This window comes from Neovison vison, chromosome 3 (genome assembly GCF_020171115.1).
Source record: "Neovison vison isolate M4711 chromosome 3, ASM_NN_V1, whole genome shotgun sequence".
In the NCBI taxonomy this organism is placed as follows: Eukaryota; Metazoa; Chordata; class Mammalia; order Carnivora; family Mustelidae; genus Neogale; species Neogale vison.
In genome coordinates, this window is record NC_058093.1 from 42,427,304 (window position 1) to 42,451,777 (window position 24,474).

The window sequence follows — 24,474 nt, forward strand, 5'->3', positions numbered from 1 at the left end:
GCATCACTTCTTACTTCTGTGGACTGTTGACTATGCCCCAGGCCCTTTGCACTGTGTGTGGGCATTGTCTGTTGTGTGAACCCTCAATACAGTTGTCCCTTCCTCTTGTGGGAGGGGACAGTCAGGCATACAGAGGTCAGGGTGAGTGTAGCTGCAGTGGTGAGTGGTTAGATGGGCCTTTCTGAAGCAGTGAGCAAGACCCGAGTGGAAAAAGCAGTCAGCAAAGTGAAGTTTTCAGGGACAGAGTTGTCTGCCAGAGAGAACTGTGAGTGCAAGGGTCCTGCGGCAGAAAGGAGGTACACTTGGGAAATGAATGTACCAAGAAGGAAACAAGGTCATGGAGGGCTGGGCAGGGCCAGATCATCCACTCCCGGTAAGGAGACTAGATTTCATGGAGTCCCAGTACATTGGATAGATATATTCTAAGCGCAGGGAGATGCCGCTGGAGAGACTTTATTTGTGAAGAGACCCCCCAGCTGTTCTAAGGAAAGTGGCTTAGCTGTGTGTGTTTGGGGCTGAGGGCTGGGGGGTGACGGGAACGGGATTTGGGAGACCAGGTGGGAGGCTGCTCTAGTGAGTCAGGGCAGAGAGAAAGTGCTCAGATAGAAGCAGATAATAGAGAGAAGGGGTCAGATCAACTCATATTAGCGGCAGAATTGCCTGGATTTGAGGGCAGAGTTGAGTCTTTATGACAGAGAATGTGTGGTTCCCAAAGTTTAATTTATTCTCTGTTCCTTTACAGAAAGAGTTTGCCTCTCTTTGATTTATGCTGCCCTGGGACTCATTTTTAAATAAATGAGCCAAACCGTGTGTCTGGAAGGAAAGAATAAAATATATAAAGGTGTCACTTCTTACCAGTGCCATGCCAACAGAATCCCAGTGGGGTTCCCTTTGTGGGAGAATGATGAGGTGGGAAGACATCTTATTAAATTATTTTAAAGTTCATTTAGAGGGAAAAAATAGGTAAAAATAGCTGATAGGAGACTTCGAAATATCAAAGTGCGAGTCCTTCCAGGTAACCGTGCGTGATCAGACTACGTTAGTACAAAAGGCTGATGTGGTTCTAAAAATATGCAGGCTAGTGGCACAGAATAGACCAGCTTCAGACCCCAGGGTCTGCACACATTCGGAATGCACAGAGATGATGACATCACATCGGTCGGGAGGGGATGAATTAATTGTTCGGGACGCGACAGGGGTGATCGCTTAGCCGTTTGGTAATGAATTTCATAAAGTTCCTCACCGGGCAGCAAAATAAATTTTGTTCATTAGTGTCGGTAGACAGACCACTTTTTTTAAGTTAAGGAGAATAGATGGGAATGTTTATCAGATTTTTCATGGAGGCAGACCTCTCTGTGTTTCAAGGCAAAATCACAAAGGGAAGACGGATATGGCTGCCGAAATGAGACTTGGTCACCAGTTAGGAAGTGGATCTGAGTGTGTGCAAGTGACAGGGCGGAAGACAGTGGCACAGAGAGGATGAAGTGTTAGACTCTCATTGAGCCAAGAATACAAAATAATAGTCCTAAAGCAGGAAGTAAGAAGTAGTAGTTTCAAGATTTTTCTGTCACGGTCCCAGGAATACGAATTTGAACTTCGGTATTCTGTTCGCCACTTGTCCTGTTTAGCTAGGCTTTCCTTGAACTGCTCTGGGGGAGGGGGAGGGGGCAGGGGGATGAACACAAACCGCTGCCCAGAGCCTGAATTGCTACAACTTCCCAGGAAAGCATTTGGCAATGCTTCACCCTCTGCTGGAAAGTCATGATAAGCGCGTAATCCGAAATGCTGAGGAAGATGAGTTTCAAAGATGGTCCTACCACTGGGTCACCCACAGCAGCAAGAATCTGGCTCTTGCTGGGAGAAGCAGGGATCAGGCTGTCCTCCGGCTGCTGCCCGTTCGGAGCTGGCCCCTTCATGAAACCATCTGTGTTGACATTCCCTTCTCACGCCCCTTCCCATCAGGCAGCCCGTGTTGGTTGGTTCGCGGCAGGAATGTCCTGGACCTGTCTGTCCAGCATCTGCGTGCACTGGGGGCTGTTTTCTAGCTGGGCTCTTTGGTGGGCTTGGCCCCGTTCTGCCGCCTGTGGAGTCGTGCAAACACCGCACTCATCCCCATGGGACCCCTTTGGCACCCGCTCCTGCTGCCGTGTCTTTAGGATAGGAAAGTCCTGCCTTGAACTTGAGCCTCAGACACGGCGTCTGTGTGTCATCAGCGAGCGTGGTCAGTCCGACCGGCCCTGCACGACTGGAAGCCATGTTCTCGTCTCTCCTTGTCTGAAGCTGGCATTCGAATCCGAGTCTCAGAAACAGGCCTCAGGGGGACAGCCCTCTCACTAAAACCAAATAAGCCTCAGTTTACTCATCTGTAAAATGAGCAGCACCGATAGGTGTCTGCATCCCAGAGGGGTATCTGAGATGAACTTTTTTTTTATTATTATTTTAATTTATCTATTTGAAAGAGAGCACGAGCAGAGGAGGGGAGAGGGGGAGGCAAAAGCAGACTCCCCGCTGAGCAGAGAGCCTGATGCAAGGCTCAGTCCTGGGACCCCCAGATCCTGACCTGAGCCGAAGGCAGACGCTTAACAGACTGAGCCACCCAGGCGCCCCTAACATGAACTTTTCACAAAGCTTTTTAAGGTAATGTGTACTAGAAAAGATATCAGTGTCTCTAAGGGAGATCTTTTTAAAGGATAGACTGGCTTCCTTTTTAAAGCAATAGAAAGCTGCCTTCTTTAAAATAACTTCCTTAAATAAACTTCAGTTATAAAAAGTATGTTGCTCTAAAGAGAAGTACCCGTTTGGTTTTTATTTTTTTTTTTTAAGAAGACAATGAATCCGTGACTAACATTTACAAACCGCAGCCCCTTCGAGCGCTGGTGTTTTGATGAGTGTGTTGTACAGGAGTCCTGCCCCCTGACCAGCAGCCCCAGCCCAGTGAGGGGGCCTCTCTTCTCTCTATTAGAACAGTTCAGAGATAATCACGCTCGTTCCTCCTGCTCACCGGCTGGCGACTGGGGTTGGTAAGTATTTCTCATCTGGGCTGGTCACAAGACCCCCCTCACAGCCCGTCTGCCACCAGCTGCGTCACACGGTGGGCTGACCTTCCCATGTGACTCCGGGGAGCAGACCGCAAACCACCAGACCTCCTGAACCCCATTCCTGAATGAGCAGTCCGCGGGCCACACGTGGGTTACTCTTTGAACTGTCAGCAGCAGCAGGGTCACGGGGTGGATGAAGGGCCGCCATCGGCGCGTCCCTGGTGTGATGGGCAGACCAAGAGGTCCTCTTGGTGGGCTTCGGGTCTCCTGCTTGGCAGGAAGATGTGATGGAACCCCCCTCATTCTCCTCGTGCTGTCGGTGTCCTATACATGCCCAACAGCTGCGTGATCAGGAGGGCAGGAACTGGGTCCTCCATCTGCTCCGCCGTTGGCGGGCCCCCGTACACACGGGTGCTCGGGAATGGGTTGACGGAGACATTGGTCCGTTCCGCAGGCGGCATCAGACACAGCATGAGTCAGGCACTGAGCCGAGCCCGGAACAGAGATGGGATTCCACGGGCAAAGGCGCTGATGGACAGGGGTCCCTCTCAGATGGGCAATTTTAATGGGGAGAGACATTAGGACCCCTGTAGGGTCTTCAGGAACAGGGGTGTGGAGGTGGGGAGCTGTCAGGGCACAGCGGCTGGGTTTGGCGAGAGTGCTGGAAAGACAGAAGGCGGTGAGATGCAGCTGTGGCCAGCAGGTGGGTGAGTGTGTGCAGGGCTGGCAGGACCAGCGGGGTTGGCGCTGTCTTACACAGACTGGAGAGGGGAGCCCGGGATTGGAAAGAGTGGGATGGATCTGGTCCCCAGAAGGAGCTGTCCCCCAGCTGGGCGGCAGGTCATTGGTGGGAGGAGGCCTACCCAGTGACTCTCCAGACCCAGAGTGTCCCCTCTGTCACTGGTGAGTGAAACACCATGCCGTGTTGCTGGTTTCCCCGGCCCTCCCTCCTGGGATGATAGAAACAGCATGTTAGAAATGCAGATGTGCACTACCCCCGCCTCCCAACACACATACACTGCCCATGGCGCCCTGGGTGATGGTTCCTGATCTGAGACCCCAGCGCTGCTGCCTAGGAGATGCCTAGGACTCAGGACCCGGGTGTGTGATCCTTGCAGCTGGCCTGTGGGGGACTCCGAATGGCAGCAGGCCACTGCCCTCAACTACACTGGGTTGAACTTGAAGTGAAGCCCACTCTGGGCGCTGGTAAGTGATGCTAATTCCCTGCGGTCCTCTCCAGCGGAGCCTGCTCTTTGCACCCCCAGCAGGAGGCAGCCCTCTTCTGAGGGTTATTGTCTCGTGCTGAAGGTACCCACAGGCCAGGTTCTAGAAATGAGACTCCCGATGTCAGAAGCCTCCACCACTGTAGTGCAGGAGGTTGGGTTTCGCTGGGCTGGGCTCTCGTAACCAGAGCCTCGGCTGTCCCCACCCACTAGAGAGACCTGGAAAGGGGACACTGGTCACATGCTGCCCTTCCACTTGGGTTCTTGCCCAGACTGGTCGGATCAGGGGTCAAGATGCAGAAAACCAGGGAGCTGGTTTGCAGACTGAGCAGTCGGCTTCCAGGGCCATTGGCCTCAGAGGGAAAGAGGTGGTGGGGATGTTTGTGGACAGACGGACAGAGGCTCTGCCTGGCCTCTCTGGGTCACTGCCAGCCCTGCCTTATGGTGTCCTCAGAGTGACTGAGAGAGAGCTCAGGCCCAACGGGCTCATGGGCATGCCTGTGGGCTTCTCTGCAGCCAGCCCCCGGGGATCAGAGCCCCAGTGTGTTGGGGCTCCAGGCAGCCACTGACAGGGAGACAGGGTCAGCCAGGGACGGTGTCTCTGAATTATTGTGACTCTCCAGAGCTCACTGTCGTTTGGGGAGTGAGCAGGGCGAGCAGACGGCATGGAGTTTCTGTCGAAGGTCTGGTGGCTGAAATCACCCAGAGCAGGTTGAAACTCATGTTTTCTTTTTAACCCGGAGGAAATCTGATGCCACCAACACGCTACTCTTACTCCAGAAATAAAAATCAAATGTGGGGATGAGTCATCGCCGGGAAGGCGCGAACTGAAGTCGCCAGGGAGGAACCCAGAGCAGGCAGCATGTCCTGTTGCTCCTGCACCTTTGGGTCAGGCGACCCTGGGCGGGGAGGTCACTGCACCCTGGGGCCCTGAGTAAGGGACCCCGCAGATGCTCAGGCTCTTAGGTTACTCCTGGTGGCCTTGTGTTTGCCAGTGTTCTTGGGCGGCTCGCTGGCGGATCAGCCCCCACACGACCGTTCTGTGATTCTGGAAGCCGAGGCAAGGGCGGGTCGGCACGGGCAGCTGAAGGCTTGTTTGTAGGTTCCCGAGTCTGAAAATAATTCTGTGTGAGTACGACGACACTGTTGTCTTCGCAGGCCAGCCTCCTCGTTCCTGGGGAGGAGCCAGGACCAGGCTCATTTCTCCCCTCATGAATCAGCCTTTATACTCAAGCAAAGAAAAACTCATTAGTTGTGAGTCAGACACAAGTAAGCTTTATGCCCCTCCTGTCTTCCCAGACCTGACTTCTCTCAAGGGGGTGGAGAGTGGCTTCCGGGGTGCAGGCGTGGCATGGGAGGGATGGGGGCAGGAGAGGGGGTGGAGTGGTTCCTCCCACCCTTCAGAGAGCTCCAGAGGTCGTGGGCCAGCCACCCTGGGCATGGATGCATGCCGCTACAGGGTGTCCTAGAGAAGTGCCCACCCTGGGGGAGGTTGGCAGGACTTGGAGGCCAGGCCATCCGGGCACGTCTGAGGTGCCACCCAGGGAGCCCATCGGTGATTAGGAGTGCGTAGCTTAGATTTCCAAAACAGACTAGAATTCCTAAATTTCACCCGGCATTGTAGAATCGAGTCACAAGGCCATCAGGGGACACTAGACATTCACTGGGGATTTTGACTCTTTAAAAGACGAGAGAGATTATCCCGGGGATACTTGTCAAAATATCTCTGAAGCATTTGTCTTACATTTTTTAAATATTTTATTTATTTATTTAGAGAGAGAGAAAGAGCAGGGGGAGTGGAAGAGGGAGAGAGAGAGAACCCCGGGCAGACTCCACGCTGAGCATAGACCCCAGTGCACGGCTCAGTCCCATGACTCTGAGATCGCAACCCAAGCCGAAATCAAGAGTCCGACGCTTAACTGACTGTGCTACCCGGGCACCCCCTTTGTCTCATTAAAACAGAATTCATCATTGGTGATCAGTGCAGGTCTCACGGCAAAAGGGGGGACAGAAGCAGAGCAAGTCCTGTGGCCTCCTGGAGCTTACTTACATTCTCCTGGAGAAAGTGGACTGGTCACAGGAAAGCTCAGGATCGGTGGTGTTGATAAGGAAGATAGGGAAAGAGGGTGGAGTTAGGGGTGTTGCTGCTGTAGCAGATGCCTGTCCTGTTCGTTAGGTGACATTTGAGCAGGGCCTGAATGAAGTGAGTGATCAGGTCTGGTGAATACCTAGGCATGGGCCTCCCAGGTGAGGAGATAGCAGGTGCAAAGGCCCTGAGGAAGCACTTCAGGAGAAGCGAGGACCATAATAGGAGGCCTTGAGGGCACCGTAAATACACTCAGGGCTCAGAAGCTTTCGGAGGGTTGTGAGCAGAGTCCCAACTTGTAAAAACATTCTGACGGCTCACTGAGGGGCAGGCTCAGTGGACTTGGTGGAAAGGAGCCGATTACTGTAATTGTGGAGGTGCTGAGGTCAGGTGGAGGCCATGTTCTAACTGGGCTGCTGGGGAGGGAGACCAGGCTTTTTTGGCTGGGTGAACATGCCATTCAGCCGCGACTGAGATGGTGAAGAATGGAGGGGGCTTGGGGCAGCCCCCGAGCTGGATTTGGACCTGGCAGGTTCAGGACGGACACCCCTCAGTTTTCAGGAGACCCTCAGTGAGCTGGGTCTGGGGTTCAGGGGTCAGATGTTTGCTGAGCAAGAACCTGGCCGTGTCTCCGTGGCCCGTGAGGGGGCTCAGCTGCTTGGGCATTTGACCCTGTGGCTCCTTTGAGCTTTTCCCAGTCCGAGGGGAATGCGTGCGCATGTTCCTGACCGTGTCTGGGAAGGCAGGTGATGAATGTTCCCTAATACTGCTTTCCTAGGGCTTTTTGGTTTGATTGCAGGCATTTTAAAACACGCATGTAAATAGAAAAATAACAAAAATAAAGTAGTAAGTAATTTAAAAATAATAAAATGGGGAATAGTGGGAACTACATTGGGTAGATAGTAAAATGTTGAGTAAATACAGTAATCGCTAGCAGTCATATTCTGTGCCATAAAATAAAGTCCTGCATCTTCACAAACTACTTATTAAACAGATCTGAGCCTTGTGTCCTTTCCCCCGACATGACTTTTCTGGTACAGCAGGAACTGACTCAGGAGGCTTGCTCCGTGAGCCCCAGCGACTTGAACTTGGAGCTCCGGGACACGGACTGCAGGTCGGCGCCCAGCACATGAGTCAGCGGAGAAGCCTGCGGGCCTGTGGGCAGGAGGGTGGAGAGAGAGGGTGGAGGGGGAGGACTGGTTTCCTGGAGGCACAGGTGAGGGGCGTGTGTTCCGGGAGCAGGCGCTGAGCAGCACGGGGCACCCTGGAGAGGCAGCAGGCCACGCGCGGCCACAGACTCACCTGGGTGTGGAGGTCAGTGAAGCCTGGAGGGGCAGGTGGGAACCGAGTGGCCGAGGGCTCCGAATGCTGGGGCAGGGCCGTCTGACTTTGCTGATCTAAAAGCAGGGAGCTGTCCTGCACAGTTGAGCGGGACAGTGACGGGGCCTGGAAGGACAGTTTGGGAGCCAAGGGCCCCTGATGGAAGGGGCAGCGGACGAAATCGCGTCCCACGGCCGCTGGCAGCGAAGGCCCGGTGCACTCTGCATTTGGAAAGAAGCTGCTGTTAGCAAGTGGGTAGAGCGCGGAGCGGTTTGCTGGCCGCCGCCTCTTGAACGGGTTCCCCCAGACATCTCTGCACGCCGGGCTCTGGCACGGGTGGAGGTGACCGGCCGCTCTGCGAGCTGTCACCCTGATGGTGTCTGGTCAGAGAAGGTTCCAGGAAGCGAGTCTGCCAGACTTGCCCAGGGGGGCAGGGGGCCAGGGGGGCTGCCCGCTTTGCTGTGAGGTAACATCCCCGAGGGCAGGGGCGAGGGTCGGGCCTCGTCTGAGGATGGAGTCCCACACGCCTGAAGGAAAAATGGCCATTCTGGGCCTCCCATAAGGCCCTGAGCCCCCTGGGACCGATGCCCCTGTCCCATGGGAGCGGCCGCGTGAGTGAGCGCACTGAGGCTCCGTGGGCCCACGGTGCCGCCGGCTGTCCATCGATCACTTCCGTGTTGTGGCTTCGCTCTGGCCGATGAAGTGAGGTAGTCAGAACCGTTCGGCTAGTGGCTCACCTGCTCCTTGAGTGGTGCCTCTGGGAGGGTCTCTGTGTTTCTAAAAAGACTGCAGATCTCTTTATGTCACTGCTAACCCCTTTTCCTGGTTCTGCACTGGCTCAGGGCAATACCTATGTCCCCATCCCCAGTGAACAGAAGCAGCTGTCTGTCTCCAGAAATTCCGTTGGGGTCCAGTGATGCTTTCTGCGCTGCCCACCCCTGAGGCCCTGATTCACCTGCAGGCTACCTTCCCGGTGGTGATAAGGAATGCAGGAATCCCATCGCGCTTAGCATGTTTATCTCTAGTTCTTTGGGTTTGGTTTTTTTTTTTAAGATTTTATTTATTTATATGACAGAGAGATCACAAGCAGGCAGGGAGGCAGCAAAGTTAGAGGGGGAAGCAGGCTCCCTGCCAAGCAGAGAGCCCAATGCAGGATTCGATCCCAGGACCCCGAGATCATGACCTGATTCGAAGGCAAAGGCCTAACCCACTGAGCCACCCAGGCGCCCCTGTTTATCTCTAGTTTTATCTGCCAACCTGCGGATTCTTCGGGTGCTCGCTGGGAAGCTTGGTCCTGTTCTGTAGGAGCCTCCTGTGAGTTACTGACTCTCACTGTCCCCACCCTGGATTAAATCAGACCCCACTGACTCCCCTCCAGGACTCCGAGGGAGGTGGGGCTCATCCAGGGGCTCCCAGCCCGTCACCACGGGCACCTGCATCCCACCCGCCTTCCCGGGACTCCCCCAGCCAGCCTCGGGGTCCTCGGGGCCACACCAGCATGGGAGCGAAGGCACCGCTTTGCAGTAATGTCTCACAACGGTGCCCGTTTCAACTTTTCTTTTAAACCCTCCATGAAATAATTTCTTGTGGCCGCAAGTGGAAAATCAGCTAATACACATGGAAAAAGAGTGGGAGGGCAGGAGTGCAGCCTCCTTCTTGTTCTGGGTCTGTCTGGAAGCTTGGTCAGAATGGACTCTTCTGGGAGACGCCTGAGCCCCCTTTCCTCAAGCAGACCTGTGCTGGGGCCCGTGTGTCCTGAACAGGAACTCCATCATGAGGAGTGCATGGACGGGGGTGGGGGGGAGAGTGTGCGGGGGGTGCGGCGGGGAGAGCATCCTTTGGCACAGGTATGGTCCAGGGCACTTGCCCTCTTGCTCACCCAGTCCTCGGAGCAGCTCTGCACCAGGTGGGGAGCCCGTCACGGGATTTCACAGCTAACTGGCTTTCCCCCCGACCCCACCCGCATTTTCTTTGGCTGTGTCTGTCTGTCTGCGGTTTCTACCTGTCCTTCTCGGGCCCCGCTCCCCACATATGAGTCCCATTTCCAGCAAGTGAGACTCCTCTTTCAGGTCGGAAGGATTTTCACATTCTCTCGTCTGTGATACAGGTTCACGGTATGGTTTCTTTCTGCGCTGCCCCGAGGTGGGCTTTGCTTGCCTTCGGGTGCCCCCTGTCTCTGGCCTGGGGGGCCGGTCGGTCTCTATGTCCAGCTCGGTACCACCTTCCCTGCAAGAGCATTCTGCGGAGAAAGGCGGTATTCTGTGGGAGAGAAGGAAAGAACTCGTCCAGGAGCCACGGCCCTGCGGGTCATTCTAAGCCAGGCTCTGGACAGCCGAGGCCCTGGAGGCGAGGGCGTGGACTGTCTTTGAGCCCTGCTCCTTGTTCCATGCACCTTACAAGGATCATATCTATACTTCGCACAAATCAGTCAGGATGGTGCTGTCGTCACCCCACATGACAAGTACAAAAACTGAGCGTTGGTGGAGCTAAACATTGAACGCAGTCTGTCCCCATCCCCACGAAGGGGGTGGGGGGGGCTGGCAAGGCTGGGTGTGCGCCCTGCACGGTGGGCGCTCAGCCTGGCCTGCTGCGTGCGGAGCGTGGGGGAAGGGCGGCCATGGACGATCCCCCATCCCCGGGGCCCTCCAGGTCCCTCCGACAAGTGAAGGCGACGCACCTGGGCCAGAGGCCACCTTCCCAGCCGTCTCTGGATAGCATAGGCCAGGAGCAAGCAGCCAGGTTACGTGACGCCTGTTACCATTGCGTGAAGTTCGCCTGCCCTCAAGGTGCTCTTTTACCGTTTCCCTTGAAGGGCGTGGGGAATTCGCTGCTTTGAAATTGGCTCCTGCCCGTGGGCTGGTGAGGGTGTGCCCATGGCCAGTCACGTCCCGATCTCCAGAATCCTCCTTTGTGCCCCTTCCAGAAAGAAACAGACCTTAGAGCCATGATTCGTGTGCTCCATGCACAGACATTCTCAGGCGGCTGGCCGAGTCTGTTTACCACAGCTTCACCTGCGCACGGTACCCAGGGGTGACTTCAAGGCAGAGATGGCTGTGTGTGTATTTTATTTGGGGTTGTTGTTTGTTAGGGATCCAGGGAGGATTTCAGGGGAGTGTGAGCAGGGCGCAATCCCCCCCGACCCCGCTATGGTGGGGCCACAAGAGGCCCTGTGCCAGGAGCTCCTTTCCCAGGTGTGGGAGCCACAGCAGGAACCGTGCCAAGAATGGGACCAGCCGCTGTCAGGACAGATGGATTTATTTCTCCTTTCCCAGACCCTGAAACTGGCTGTGTGGACCGTGCAGATCCTGTCTGTCCTCCTCTTTCACTGTGATAAGCAGGCTGGCCAGGGGCTAGAACAAATGTCCCAAACCCTGTTGTGCCCCAGGGTGCAGACAGCAGGCCAGGAAACAGGCTGGCTCTGTGCGCCGACAGGACTGATGAGATGGGCGTAAGGTGCCCAGAGAATCCAGGGAGGGAGCCCTACTCTGCTCTCCTGGGCCGGGATGTGTCTTTATAGGAACAGCCTCTGGAAGAAAGAGGATTCCCATTTCCTATAAAATTACTGTTCAACCCATGTTCACTTGCTTAAGGGACGTTCTCTTGTTTTCTTCCCCCGCCTTCAGGAAGAAGCTCATTGCCAAGTTGACCCCATCCCGCGGCATGGTTGCCTGAGAAGAGCTTCGGCAGGCGCCGGGGGTACCTGGAGGAAGAGCAATGAAACCTTAGCCGCCCCCCGGGAAGATAGTTCGAGATGGCAGCTCAGCGGATCCGAGCTGCCAACTCCAGCGGTCTCCCTCGGTGCAAGTCCGAGGGGACCCTGATTGACCTGAGTGAAGGGTTTTCAGAAGCGAGCTTTAATGATGTCAAAGGTGAGCTCACAGGGTACCCTGAGTGGCTCAGTGGGTTAAGCCTCTGCCTTTGGCTCAGGTCATGATCTCGGTCCTCAGACTGAGCCGGGCATCGGCCTCCCTGCTCAGCGGGGAGTCTGTTTCTCCCTCTCCTTGTGCTGCTCCCCCACTTGTGTGCATGTACTCGTTTGCTCTCTCTCGCTCTGCTGTCAAATAAAAAAACTCTGAAAAATGGGGCATCTGGGTTGCTCAGTGGGTTAAAGCCTCTGCCTTCGGCTTAGGTCATGATCCCAGGGTTCTGGGATCGAGCCCTGCATCGATCGGGCTCTGTTCAGCAGGGAGACTGCTTCCTCCTCTCTCTGCCTAACTCTCTGCTTACTTGTGATCTCTGTCTGTCAAATAAAAATCTTAAAAAAAAAAAAAAAAAAAGGTGAGCTCGTGGGGACAAAACTGTGGCTGGGGGAAGCAGATTGGGGTTTGCAGGTGCTCAGAGACCCAAGGACTTCTCTGCCTTAAAGGCTGCCAAGTTCCCAGTTAAACTTTAGCTCTCTAAACTTCACCAACCATAAATCCAGCCTTAGAACAATAACCACTTGTCTTGGTTTTTTTTTTTGTTTTTTTTTGTTTTTTTTTTGTGTGTGTGTGTTGGGAGGTTTTGAATATTGCCCTTAGTAATGCAACTTCTTCATGCAGAATGTGTTCGTGTTTTCTCTTGTTGAGAGTTTTGGTGACATTAAGGTAGGGAGTTGGGTGCTCAGGATACTCGGGGGAAGGACAGAGTATGGCCAGCCAAGGAAATATTCAGAGCTGCTACAGAAGAAAAGGTGGTCTGGGACTGGGGTCAGCAAGCTCCCCCTATGAGGGTCACCCACGGCATACTGTAGTCTTTGCAGGCCCGAAGGGTGCCACCACAGCGATTCCTCTGCTGTTGCAGCTCAAAAGCAGTCAGAGAAGACAGTAAGCAGTGGACACGGCTGTGTTGCAATAAAACTTTATTGACAAAAACAGCAAAGGGGCCATTGTTGGCCAGTCCTTGCTGTAGAGGTGGCCCTAGGGGTGAATCACCCTGAGCCTCTGGTTTTCTCTAACAGCCATGTACAGCTGGGTCGGTGAGGTGGGTGATGGGTACTCGTGGGTCGTTTTCTTCTGGGAAGTCCTCTCTGACCTTATGTGTCAGAAATATGTGCTTCCATCCAGCAGCTTCCCTACGGCATTCACCACAGCATGTTCGTTACCCGCTGGGCCATCCAGAGTACGAGCTGAACAGTGGGAGCTGCTCTTGGCCTTCATAGCTTTAGCCCCTAGTGCTTAATGAATAGTCCTTGAACCAAACTTCTCTCTCCCTAACACTGTGGCCCTCTTCCCTATTGTCCTAAAAACCATATGCTCCCCATTGTGTCTTCCTAATCGCTTCTCCCTTCACTGTATCCTCAACTTCTTCCTCTTCCGGTCTGTGCTTTATGCTTGGAGCCCTGGGCATTGCGTTTAACGTTCTTCACACGAACAGACTGGCAAAGGAGGTCAGGAGATTTTTATTAATAAGAGCGACACTGTTATCAGGAATTGCCGTAAATAATGGGGCCCTTCGTTTTTCCCAGGCTGGTAAAGGGCATCGTCTTCTTACTTGATAGCCCAGCTAATCATGCTTAAAGGTAAAAACGGGGAGCATCATTTTGTGGGATTTGGGCTGGGGTCTTGAAATGGGAGAGCTGAATTTTTTAAACAATGACGATAACTTGAGAGGTGTTAGGGACCTAACAGAACACCACGGTTATGGGAAAAGACAAACGAGACAGCCCTGGATGCCAGCTTGGCTGGTTAGCCGAGGGCGTGATGCCCACAGAGCCGCTGGACCCACTTCCCAAGGCAGCTCTGCCCGATGGACAACAGGCTTCAAGGTGGGGATTTGTTCCAGCCAAACTCCCCGCTGTGAAGCCTTCCACCCCCTCATTAGCGTTCCACCTGCACCAGAACTGAGGCAAAAGGGTAAAAACTGTAGGACTCCATGCTTTGTGACACACAGGGATTTTTTTTTTTTTGTATTAAAATCAAGGATAGCTGTGAATCTGGACAGTGCTCCTCAGAATTCATTAAGATGGGATTTGATAAGGATTCTTCTGCATTTGATTGGGTGGAAGCCCACCTGGTGTCCCCGGGTGCCCGGTGACAGGTGACTGATGGAGGGACCCGTCTGGAAGGAGCTCACACCAGAGTCCTCCTCCACGGAGCTGCCCAGCAGGGAGGAGCACCATTTCCCACTGGGTGAGCCGGATCCTTGAGTGAAATGTGTTACTGCTTCTTTGCTAAGGAGAGTGCTTGGAATTTTAAGTGAGCCCATTTTTATTCTTCAGTCTGGTGAAACTAAAGTGATAATTTGCACTGATACATTTTCTTAGGCTAATATACAAAGCCTGCTTAATAGCTTTTGGGTTTTAATTTTAAAAATATCACTCTAAGGGAATTGTTGCGGGGAACATAATAGGGATATAACTTCTGAGGGAGTCTAACAAGATTTTAATAGCTGGCAAGCTCTCTGATTTTCATTTGGTTTTCATTTTTATGTGACATTTTCATTAGATGTGTCAAAGAAACAAAAAGTGGTTTATATTACTGGAGACGGTGCCTGGAAAACAAACGGAGAAAGATCCTTTTGTCCCCTGACCCCAGCCTGACCCATCCCCTGTCCCGCCACCTCTCCCTCAAAGGCATTCTCTTTTTCTTAGCTGTTTTATTCACTCCCCTCCCTTCACTGTGAGCGATTTGTTTGGGGCACACCCAGGGAGAACACCTTGGCCCTGTAAGATGGATAAAGGCTCTCTATCACATGCCTGCAAGATGAACATTCATCCCAAGAATATTGGTTGAACACCTGCTGTGTGACAGGCTGTCTTCCAGGATTACCACTGTGAGCAAAACAGACCCTAAGGGAGCTTCCATCCTAATGGGGCAACATAGTCCTCCCCACAGAAAAAAATGTATTATATGATGTATCGTTTAATGGAAGTGCCATGGAGAAAATAAAATTAGGAGTGGGTAGATAGGTCTACTTGAACGTAATAACCCTTTGTGGGTCCTTACCTGGGACTAAACATCTTTATGCTAAGGATGCTATCAGAAAACCTTATCTTCAGCAGAGTCCACTGAGGGAACGGCTTCTCAAGGTCTGGATTATAGCCGAGGCACAGTCAGCCCAGGACCAGATTCCCTGCCAGCACTGCACACACAGGGTGGGAGGTGACGGCCTTCACTGCCCAGGTTATAGCCCTCTAGATACCCCTCTAACCTGGTTCATGGAAATAGGAACTTCCTGCTTTATTTTCCAAGACTTGGCTAAGGAAATTCAATTCAGTTTTCATTATTTGTTTTCAGAGGAAAAGGAAACCGGTCGAAGGTGTTCTAGAGGGCCCGTTGGATAGACCAGAGCTTGTGTTGACTTAATTGTGTGTCAGAGACGATGCGGGGGTAGTTCCACTAAACACACGGGCCTGTCTTCCAGTTGTTAGTTATAGGACCCCAGAATATTAACAACCTCTGTGACACAAGGCACACTTGGGGTAGGGACTTAGTCCTCTCCGATGGAACTTTCCGCAGCCTCTGGACATAGTCTGTCGTGTATGAGAGGGAGAGAAGACGCTTCGGTATTTGATGAACCCTTAGTGTTCAAAGACACACACCCCTGGTTGAGATGACTGACTTTGGCCACTCCGACTGCTCTTGACCTCCGTAACCTGCGTCGTTGAATGGTGCGAACCAGAGATTAGCTCGAGTCACTGTTCTAAGTGTCGGGGCTTTTCAGGCTTCAGCTTTGGCTCAGAAGTAACGTGACTGACACGAGACATAAAACTGTTGTTTTTCCAGGTATGTGGGAGAGGCGGTTTCCAAGTTGTCATTCTGAATGATCATTTAAAGGAGGCTGAAAGAGGCTGGCCTCAGAAGGCTTAGTGGTGGAGATGGGTTCAGCTTGTCAAGGATCCTTCTCCCACCACGCTCGCATGTTCTGTGTTGAAGGCAGAGGGTGTCACCCGCTCACAGACACTGAGAGCTGCTTTGGAAGCTCTTCATTGCCCATCCCCGGCCACAGACAGTGGGTCACTCTGCTCAGTGCCCTGCACGCCCGTGGGTCTTGCCCTCACCACCTGTCTCTTTGTGTTTTACGCAGTGCCTTCTCCCAGTGCCTTGCTAGTAGACAATCCCACACCTTTTGGAAACGCAAAGGAAGTCATCGCAATCAAGGACTACTGCCCCACCAACTTCACCACGCTGAAGTTCTCCAAGGGGGACCACCTCTACGTCCTGGACACGTCCGGCGGGGAGTGGTGGTATGCTCACAACACCACGGAGATGGGCTACATCCCCTCCTCCTACGTGCAGCCCCTAAACTACCGGAACTCCACTCTGAGCGACAGCGGGGTGATCGACAATCTTCCAGACAGCCCAGACGAGGTGGCCAAGGAGCTAGACCTGCTCGGGGGGTGGACGGATGACAAGGGGTCCAGCAAAACCTATAGTAATAACCCTTTCTGGAACGGGGTCCAGACAAACCCATTTCTGAACGGGAATGTGCCGGCGACGCCTGGTGTGGACGGGCTGACCCCCAGAAGCACCGTGGATCTGCTGCTTTTTGATCCAGGCGTGTCCTCGTTCACGGAGTCCAGCTCCGCCACCACCAACAGCACTGGGAACATCTTCGACGAGCTGCCAGCCGCAAACCGCGTCCAGGCAGAGGCGCCCGGCAAGCGGGACAATCCGTTCTTCAGGAGCAAGCGCTCCTACAGCCTCTCAGAGCTGTCGGTCCTGCAGGCCAAGTCGGATGCCCCCGACTCAGCAGGGTTCTTCACGGGCCTGAAGTCCCCGGCCCCAGAGCAGTTCCAGAGCCGGGAGGACTTCCGAGCCGCCTGGCTGAGCCACCGGAAGCTGGCTCGCTCCTGCCACGATCTGGACTTGCTGGGCCAGAGCCCTGGCTGGGGCCAGACCCAGGCGCTGGAGACGAGCATCGCCTGCAAGCTGGACAGCTCTGGGGGCGCCGTGCAGCTGCCCGACACCAACATCAGCATCCACGTGCCTGAAGGCCACGTGGCCCCTGGCGAGACGCAGCAGATCGCCATGAAAGCGCTGCTGGACCCCCCGCTGGAGCTCAACAGTGACCGTTGCAGCAGCGTCAGCCCGGTGCTGGAGGTGAAGCTGAGCACCCTGGAGGTGAGAACCCACATCATCCTGGAGATGAAAGTGTCGGCCGAGGTGAAAAATGACATTTTCAGCAAAAGCACGGTGGGACTCCAGTGCCTACGGAGCGACTTGAAGGAAGGGCCCTATGTCCCCATCCCCCTCACCTACAGCTACGGGGACACGGTCCAGGTCCAGCTGGACAACCTGGAGCCCTGCATGTACCTGGCCATCGTTGCCCACGGCCCAAACATTCTCTACCCTTCCACGGTGTGGGACTTCATCAATAAAAAGATCACTGTGGGGCTCTATGGCCCCAAACACATTCACCCATCCTTCAAGACCGTGGTGACCCTTTTCGGGCATGACTGTGCCCCAAAGACGCTGATGGTCAGTGAGGTCACCCGCCAGGCCCCCTGCCCTGCCCCCGTGGCCCTGCAGCTCTGGGGTAAACACCAGTTCGTCCTGTCCAGGCCCCAGGACCTGCACGTCTGCATGTTTTCCAACATGACCAATTACGAGGTCAAGGGCAGTGAGCAGGCCAGAGTGGTCAGGGGATTCCAGATGAAGCTGGGCAAGGTGAGCCGCCTCATCTTCCCCGTCACCTGCCAGAATGCCAGCGAGCTGTCCGACTTCACCCTACGGGTCCAGGTGAAAGGCGACCAGGAGGCCATCCTGACCCAGTTTTGCGTCCAGACCCCCCAGCCACCCCCTAAAAGTGCCATCAAGCCATCCGGGCAGAGGCGGTTCCTCAAGAAGAACGAGGTCGGGAAAATCATCTTGTCCCCGTTTGCTGCCACCACCAAATACCCAACGTTTCAGGACCGCCCGGTGTCCAGCCTCAAGTTCGGCAAACTGCTGAAGACCGTGGTGCGGCAGAGCAAGAACCACTACCTGCTGGAGTATAAGAAGGGCGACGCCATCGCCCTGCTCAGCGAGGAGAAGATCCGGCTGAAGGGGCAGCTGTGGACCAAGGAGTGGTACATCGGCTATCACCAGGGCAAGGTCGGCCTGGTGCACGCCAAGAACGTGCTGGTGGTGGGCAGGGCCAGGCCGAGCCTCCTCTCGGGGCCCGAGCTGAGCACGTCGGTGCTGCTGGAGCAGATCCTGCGGCCCTGTAAGTTCCTCACCTACATCTACGCCTCCGTCAGGACCCTGCTCATGGAGAACATCAGCAGCTGGCGCTCCTTCGCCGACGCCCTGGGCTACGGGAACCTGCCGCTCACCTTCTTCTGCCGCGCGGAGCTGGACAGCGAGCCCGAGCGCGTGGCGTCGGTTCTGGAGAAGCTGAAGGAGGACTGTAACAACGCGGAGAACAAAGACCGCAAATCCTTCCAGAAGGAGCTCATGATGGTGAGTGCTCAGTGGGGAGCCTGGGGCCTGACGGTCCGCTCTCGGCTCTCGGCGCCTCTCCCTGCACACTGGGGCGTAGGTTTGGTGAATCACCGGGCCAGCGTCCGGGCGCGTCTTCATTCTGCGGAACGCACGGGGCTTAAGTGTGCACGTGCACCTGGAGGGCATTTGGGGAGCCCCCGACAACTCAAGAGCCACCACGGAGAGCACCGTTCAGGTGGCTTTCTGCTGGGTTCGCGAGCTCCTTGAGGTCTCTGATGGACCCCTCAGGGCTTGGTGGAAGTGGGGGGCACAGGAAGACTCTCACTCAAGTTTGCCTCTGTTTTGATGTCTTGGGAGAACCGTGTTTCATCAGATTCCTACCAGGATCTAGGACTCCGATGCTTTCAGAACTGCTGCCCCAAACTTTAGCTTTACTTTGATAGGAGTTTCCCTATCCTCGAGGTTTCCACGTTTCTTTCTCTGTCTCCTTTTTGTGTGTGTGAGTAGAGATTGAGGACGGCCTCTGTTTCTCCGGCATGGCTGGGAATTGCAATCCTGAGACTAGGAGAGGGCGAGGTTGGTGTCATACCACAGGACACGCCCAGGCCTCTAGCCAACGGGGAAAGCATTCGCTCAAGTCCCCCACGGCCTGGGCTCTGCCACCCTCTCCCCACTGTGTGCTTCTCATGGCCTGTCCTAGAACACTGACCTGCAGAAGCTTGATCGTACCCTCTTGGCATCCCGCCTTGCATCTGGTGGACGTTGTTTCTATGGCAGAAGCATCCTCTGTCTCCTTCCCCATCTTCCCAACCTGTCCCTGGGGCTTCTTCCTGTGGAAACCCTGGTGATTCAGTCATTGGCGTTCCTTCCTTGCGCCCCCAGGCTCCACACCCTCTTTTTGCCTCCTGACTTTCGTTAAGAGGTGAGTCTCAGCACCTCAGAATTTCTGCCACCTGTATTCTCCCAACTGCCATGCGGCGAGAGCAGCTGTGGGAACGGATGAGCCGGGTATGCGTGTGTCTGAGCATGCCCCTGTTCACGTCCGCATGCCACTGAGGTCTGTCCGTGGCACATGCAGCTCTTGGCTATCCTGGGAGCCAGGAGCCAGAAGGGATACCGTCCCCTGCAGGCTGGGGAGAGGTGGGGCTGCATCCCCACACGCTCCCTGCGGGAGGCCCCTCCCCTAGCAGGCCCCCGAGCTGTGGCAAGCCCAGCATCCCTTTGGATGGACCCGGCTCAGTGGACAGGGGTGCACATCCCTCTCCAGGCCCTCGAACTGCGGTTCGCTGTAGATTATAAAATCGGGTGCTTTCATGAACGTAAACAACACTCATGGCTCCTTCATTACAGCCTAAGACGCCCTCACCTCCAGTGGCCGGGGCTGGGGAAGGGGACAGTGGGAGCAGCCCTTCCCAGCTGGGGAGGAGTGATGACAAGGGAGGCCCTTTGCTTACCCACGTTCCCTCATCTCCTTCCAGGTCTTTCCAGACTTAAGTGGTGGCTCTTTCTCTTCCATGTGGGGGCCTTCTCTGACAGCACATGTTTGGGGGCCATCCCTGGGTTCCTGTCCTGAGGCAAGGGGGTCTCTCCCGGGCCTAGTCGGGTCTGCTCGGAGGTTGGCAGTGTTTTCCCTCGTTCATCTCCTGGACTAAATCCGTCACCGTCCTGAGAGCGGGTAGGTTAGAATGTTGGCTGAACGTCTAGAAATCACAGACCGATTTGTCCCCGTGTGTTTCAGGGGTCGCTGGAAGCCGGGTTCCATTTCTTGCCACACTCGAGTCTCTGAACGATGGCTTCCCACAGCCTCGGGGGGGCCCGCCAGCCCTGCAGCTGTCGCAGCCCCTCGTGTGGTGGCACGGTTTTCTGTTCGGATGGAACTCCCTGGTCTGGAAAGAGTGAACCCACGGGAAAGGGTGAAGGTTTGGGATTGTAGGTTTGCAGGGAGATGGGAAGGGAGAACATCGTTCTGTCCTCCCACCATCTGAGGGGGGGTCGGGCCTGGGCCCACGCTGCTCCCTTAGCCTGGAACTCTTCCCCGCAGACCCTGGACAGAGGCTCTTCGCATCCCCCAGTGCCAGCCCACAGGTTGTGCCCTCAGACCTTTTCCGTGCTCTGCTTCATCGGTCCAGATCACTGTCTGAACTGTGCTTTCCCCAGTCCCAGGGGGCCTTGTTGCCTCGAGTTCGTGTTCTTGCTCTTGACCTCATCAGACCTCATCTTGACCTTGGGCCCCAAGAACCTGAGCCACGTCCTATGGTCAGACCGTGCTTCTGCTCTGGTTCTCCAGGTGCCTTCCCGGTGTGCCCCTGCCTGCCCTTTCCCACCCAGACTGTGCAACCACCGCCAGGGAATGCTGCCCCCGCCCCGTCCCCTTGCCTTGTGGTGGAAGCCGCAACCATCCGTGCCAGAGAACGGCCACCCTGCCGACCATGCCCCCAGGCCGGACTGAATGCAGCGGGGAGGGAAGGGGCGATGCGGGGCTGCTGCAGGGAGTGGGCAAGATTGGCACTGAACGAGGCAAGTAGCCAGGGTGGACGGAGCCCTTGGGGACCTCTGCCTGTAGGACTTGTGGTGGCGGGTTGGGGAGAGGTCAGGAAGGGGTCCTCAAGGATCACTGAGATCACTGAGTGGAAGATAAGATAAGATAAGCTTCTGACACAGAGCAAGGAGGCGCCGCCACAGACAGCGGTGCAGGTGTTTCCCAGCTGCCTCCTGTGTGCGCAGGGGCGACACCGGCTGCTGGGCTTTCTAAGGGCACGGGTCCTTGACATGAGCGAGGCGTGGAGTGATGAGCACGAGGGCAGGACACGCTTGCCGGGAGCCCCCTGTGTAGACCAGGGAAAGGTGAGCAGGCCCGAGGGTGGGGGCTTGTACTGGTGCAGAAGCCCACTCACCGAGGCGGGGGGCCGCCAGGTTGAAGGCCCAGCGTGAGCAGGACCAGGGTCCCGGAGAGCAGAGATGGGGGCAGACCAGAGACCACACAGTGATCCTGGAGGGGTGGTATGTGGGGTGTGGGGCCACCCGCACTGGATCGCACTCGAGCTTTGCTCTGTAGGCACAGAGAGGGGTACAGTGTTTGGGAGAAGAGAAGGGGAGCCAAGCTGGATCCAGGCCTATCCACATCCAAGGCGTGTCCCTGCGCCTTGCCACACCCCACAGCCCCTGAGCCCCTCAGAAGCCACTGCCCGTCCCGTCGGGAATCCCGCTCCAAATGTCCTTCCTGCAGAACATCAGGAGGGCCCCTGGGCGGAGGACCCCGTTTTCTAGATACTCGTTTCTAGATCTACGTGTGTTCGGGAGACGAACGGGCAGCTCCTTTTTATCAGCGGTGAGAGGTGCGGCCAGATCCGAGGACTGCCCGGCGGGGCCACCTTCCGGGTTGGTGCGGAGATTGCCTGGTCCGCTTAGCCTCCAGTCCACTGCTCACCTTCGCAGCCATCAGAGGGGCCCCTCTTGCCATCAGGCCTTCCGTTTCTGGCTGCAGTACGCGCTTTCCCCGCTCCCGTGCAGGTCTGCCCCGGGGCCCATGGCCCCTCTTCCACGACGTCATTGGTGAGAAGCCGTGTTTTCTTGCCGCAGGCCCGGCGGTGTGGACCTTAAGAGCTTCAGGGGCCTGTGTTTGCACAGCTGCCTGGGCTCATCCCGGGGTTTGTTTGGTCTTGAATGGAAAATGGTTTTGTCGCTGGGGAGTACACAGCTGGGAGTGACAGGAAGTGGGTGGCAGGTGCTGTTACTGTGGCGATGGACTGTCCCGAGACCCCGCCTCCCATTTGCCAACCTTGGGCTCCCTGTTGGGACTTTTGTTTTCTTCGCAAAAGGGAGAAAGCAGAGCCTGTTCTTTGCTCTTGGCACGGTGAAGTTCTTGACCGCGTCTCCTGCTGCGTCTGGTGCCAAACACGTGCTTGTGTGTGTTTGTACCGGGAACTGTGACGGCACCGAAGGAAGGGCTGGGTGGGGAGGGATGGGCGGTTGGCGAGGGCGGGGAGGGAGCAGTCAGGGGCGTGGGCGGGCCTGCTGAGGGGCGGTGGCGAGGGGCGGTGGCGGGCACTCAGGGCTGGGGCTGGAGCCGCTGGGCTTCTGAGTCCGCGGGCGGACTCTTTGGAGAAGGTTCTCTGAGAAAGAGAAGCTTCCTCTAGGACATACATCAAGGGAAGGGCAGCTGTTTCCAGGAGCGGAATAAAGCCCAAGCTGATGGAAATGAGGGGTGAACTGGAAGATTCAGGGGGTGGGGTGAGGCTGGAGAGGACAGTCTGGAGTGATTCTCCAAGAGTCAGGCGAAAAGCCCCTGATCCCCCCCACTGCGCCTATAGGGGGTTCCTGGGGTTCCTCTCATGTTTGCATGTCTTGGGAACAGAAGCATGGGTGGGGTGACCATACAGCAAAACCGAGAGGATACCTCATTGTCTTTTCATAAGAGGAATTCCTAAAACGGGGCCTAGCAGACTGGCTCCTGGCCACCTGCTTTCGTAAGTGAGGTCACACCGGACTGAGCCGTGCCTGCTGCTTCCCACACCCGTCTGTGCTGCTTCAACCCCACACCGGCCGATGCAGAGGCTTGTGACAGAGACTGCAGGGCCCGCAGAGCCGAAACCTCTGCCCTGTCTAGCGCTGGGTCGAACAGGTTTGGTCACCTGGCTCAAATTCCGGTTCGCTCCGTTCAGATTCCTGCCAGGGTCAGCCTCGTTTCGAATGGGATTTTCTGGGATTACCTGTGGGCATTTGTGTGTGTGTGAAAATTAAAGAGGAAGCTACAGGGAAAGGAGCCCGAGCCTCCTGTTGGAAGCTTTCCACTGCTAGGACCCGGCAGCACCCACAGTATGCCCTTAAAAAAATGCCTAAATGCCCCCTGGATGGTGGTGTGGCTGCTCCGGGGCCTTTGAAACCCGCGCCGGCACATCCAAGTGTGAGCAGAGCTGAAACTAGTAAACGAAGGCGTCTCCGTCCGCGTTCATCTGCTGTTCAAGTGGAGCCCCGGTCCTCGCCTGTGGCCCAGGCACAGAGCCATTGTCATCACTCCCGCCAGGGGCGACCCCAGTAGGAAGCGTGACTCTGGTGCATTCTGTTTCCTAGAAAAAGAGGCCGCCTCCAGAGCTGGGAAGCCACGGGCAAAAGCCAAGTGCAGACGCGGAGGGACTGACCGTCTGCTCTGTCGGGGAGGGGACCTGCCTGCCTCAGCGCCTTTGGGGCTCCAGCCTCACCACTTGGCAACATTTTAAATCCAGAGTCCGACCAGAGTATCGCACGTCCCCCTGCCACACACGGGGACGTACGTGTGTTTAGATCCTCTGAAGCACGGATCTACTAAACATCGATTTTTTTTTTAAAACAACATCACTTGAATGCCTCAAAATTCAGGAAAAAAGGGACCCTTTTCTGAAATACATAGAGTTGAGAAGTCACATAGTCCAGGCCCGTGTTTTCTTTGGTTCCGTCCCTGACGTCGAGGAGTGAGTGAGTGCCCGCAGAATTTGGGCAAAGGCCTGCCTCCACCTCTGTCCCCTCAGGGACCCTGGACAGGCCACCTGCAGGTGTCGGGCCTCTCCGTCGCTCCCTCGGCTTTGTCTGCAAACTGGGGTGAGCCCGGCGCCTGCCTCACAGGGGTTCTGAGGAGTGGATGAGATCCTGTCCAGCTCACCGTAGGAGCTCGGTCCTCTTGGCTTATTCCAGAACACAACAGAACCAACCCAAACCGGACCACGGGACCCTCAGGCCCCGCTCCGGCCCACCGCAGTTCCAGCTCGCCGCCACCAGAGGGACCATCACCCCTGCTGCAAACTGCAGAGGTTCCCGGGCTGGGGCGTGCGGCTCCTGCATTCCGCCAGAATGCATTGCCAGAAAAGTCACCATTCCTCCCTCTTGCTAAGCTCCCCCAGGATCAACATGAAACGTAGATGGGGATATTCCGTCTCCGTCGGGGATTCAGCAGACGGTAGCTGCGCTCAGTCAGGGCCGCCCGCCATCTTCGCAGGCCAGCAGACAAAGTTCTCACAGGGTCTGTGTGTCCGGCTCAGTCAGGAAGGGGCTGCTGGGCCGGCTGTTCCCAGCATGTGCTCTTGGAGTCTTGGAGCGACAACAGCAGGTCCCCAGACAGAGCCCAGAAGGACAGAAAGAACGTTCACCAGGTGACTTGTTCTGTCTGCTTCTAGCCTCTCCAGGCTGAGGCTCACCTGTCTGAGGGCCAAGGAAACTGTCTCCTGGGGGCCTCTGAGGCCTTTCTGCACCTCACGGTGGGCGGACCCGGGGGCCTGTTGGTTTGTGCCGGCTGATTTGGTTTTGTTTCTTTAAGACCCCTGCACGGGGTCTCGCAGAAGACATTGGACTGTTGAGCTCTGCTTTGGAAGTTTGCGTGATCCGGCCCCTTTCCTGGGGGGGGGGGGCATGGGGCCCGGTGGGATTTGGGCCAGGCTCCGTCCCTTTGCCTCCTTCCTTCCCAGGGTGGCGGGCGTTTGTTTATTTCCCTC

At 55.8% G+C, this 24,474-nt stretch overlaps 1 protein-coding gene across 1 annotated transcript in view; it reads left to right on the forward strand.

The window, feature by feature from the left end:
- The window catches only part of SH3BP4 (SH3 domain binding protein 4), an 83,184-nt gene that overhangs the window by 53,563 nt on the left and 5,147 nt on the right, over window positions 1–24,474 (forward strand). Inside the window, exons 3-4 of the mRNA XM_044241898.1 lie at window positions 11,291–11,536; window positions 15,675–18,031. Coding sequence (XP_044097833.1) covers window positions 11,419–11,536; window positions 15,675–18,031 — 2,475 coding nt within the window. The 5' untranslated portion in view covers window positions 11,291–11,418. The remainder of the gene's footprint in view (window positions 1–11,290; window positions 11,537–15,674; window positions 18,032–24,474) is intronic.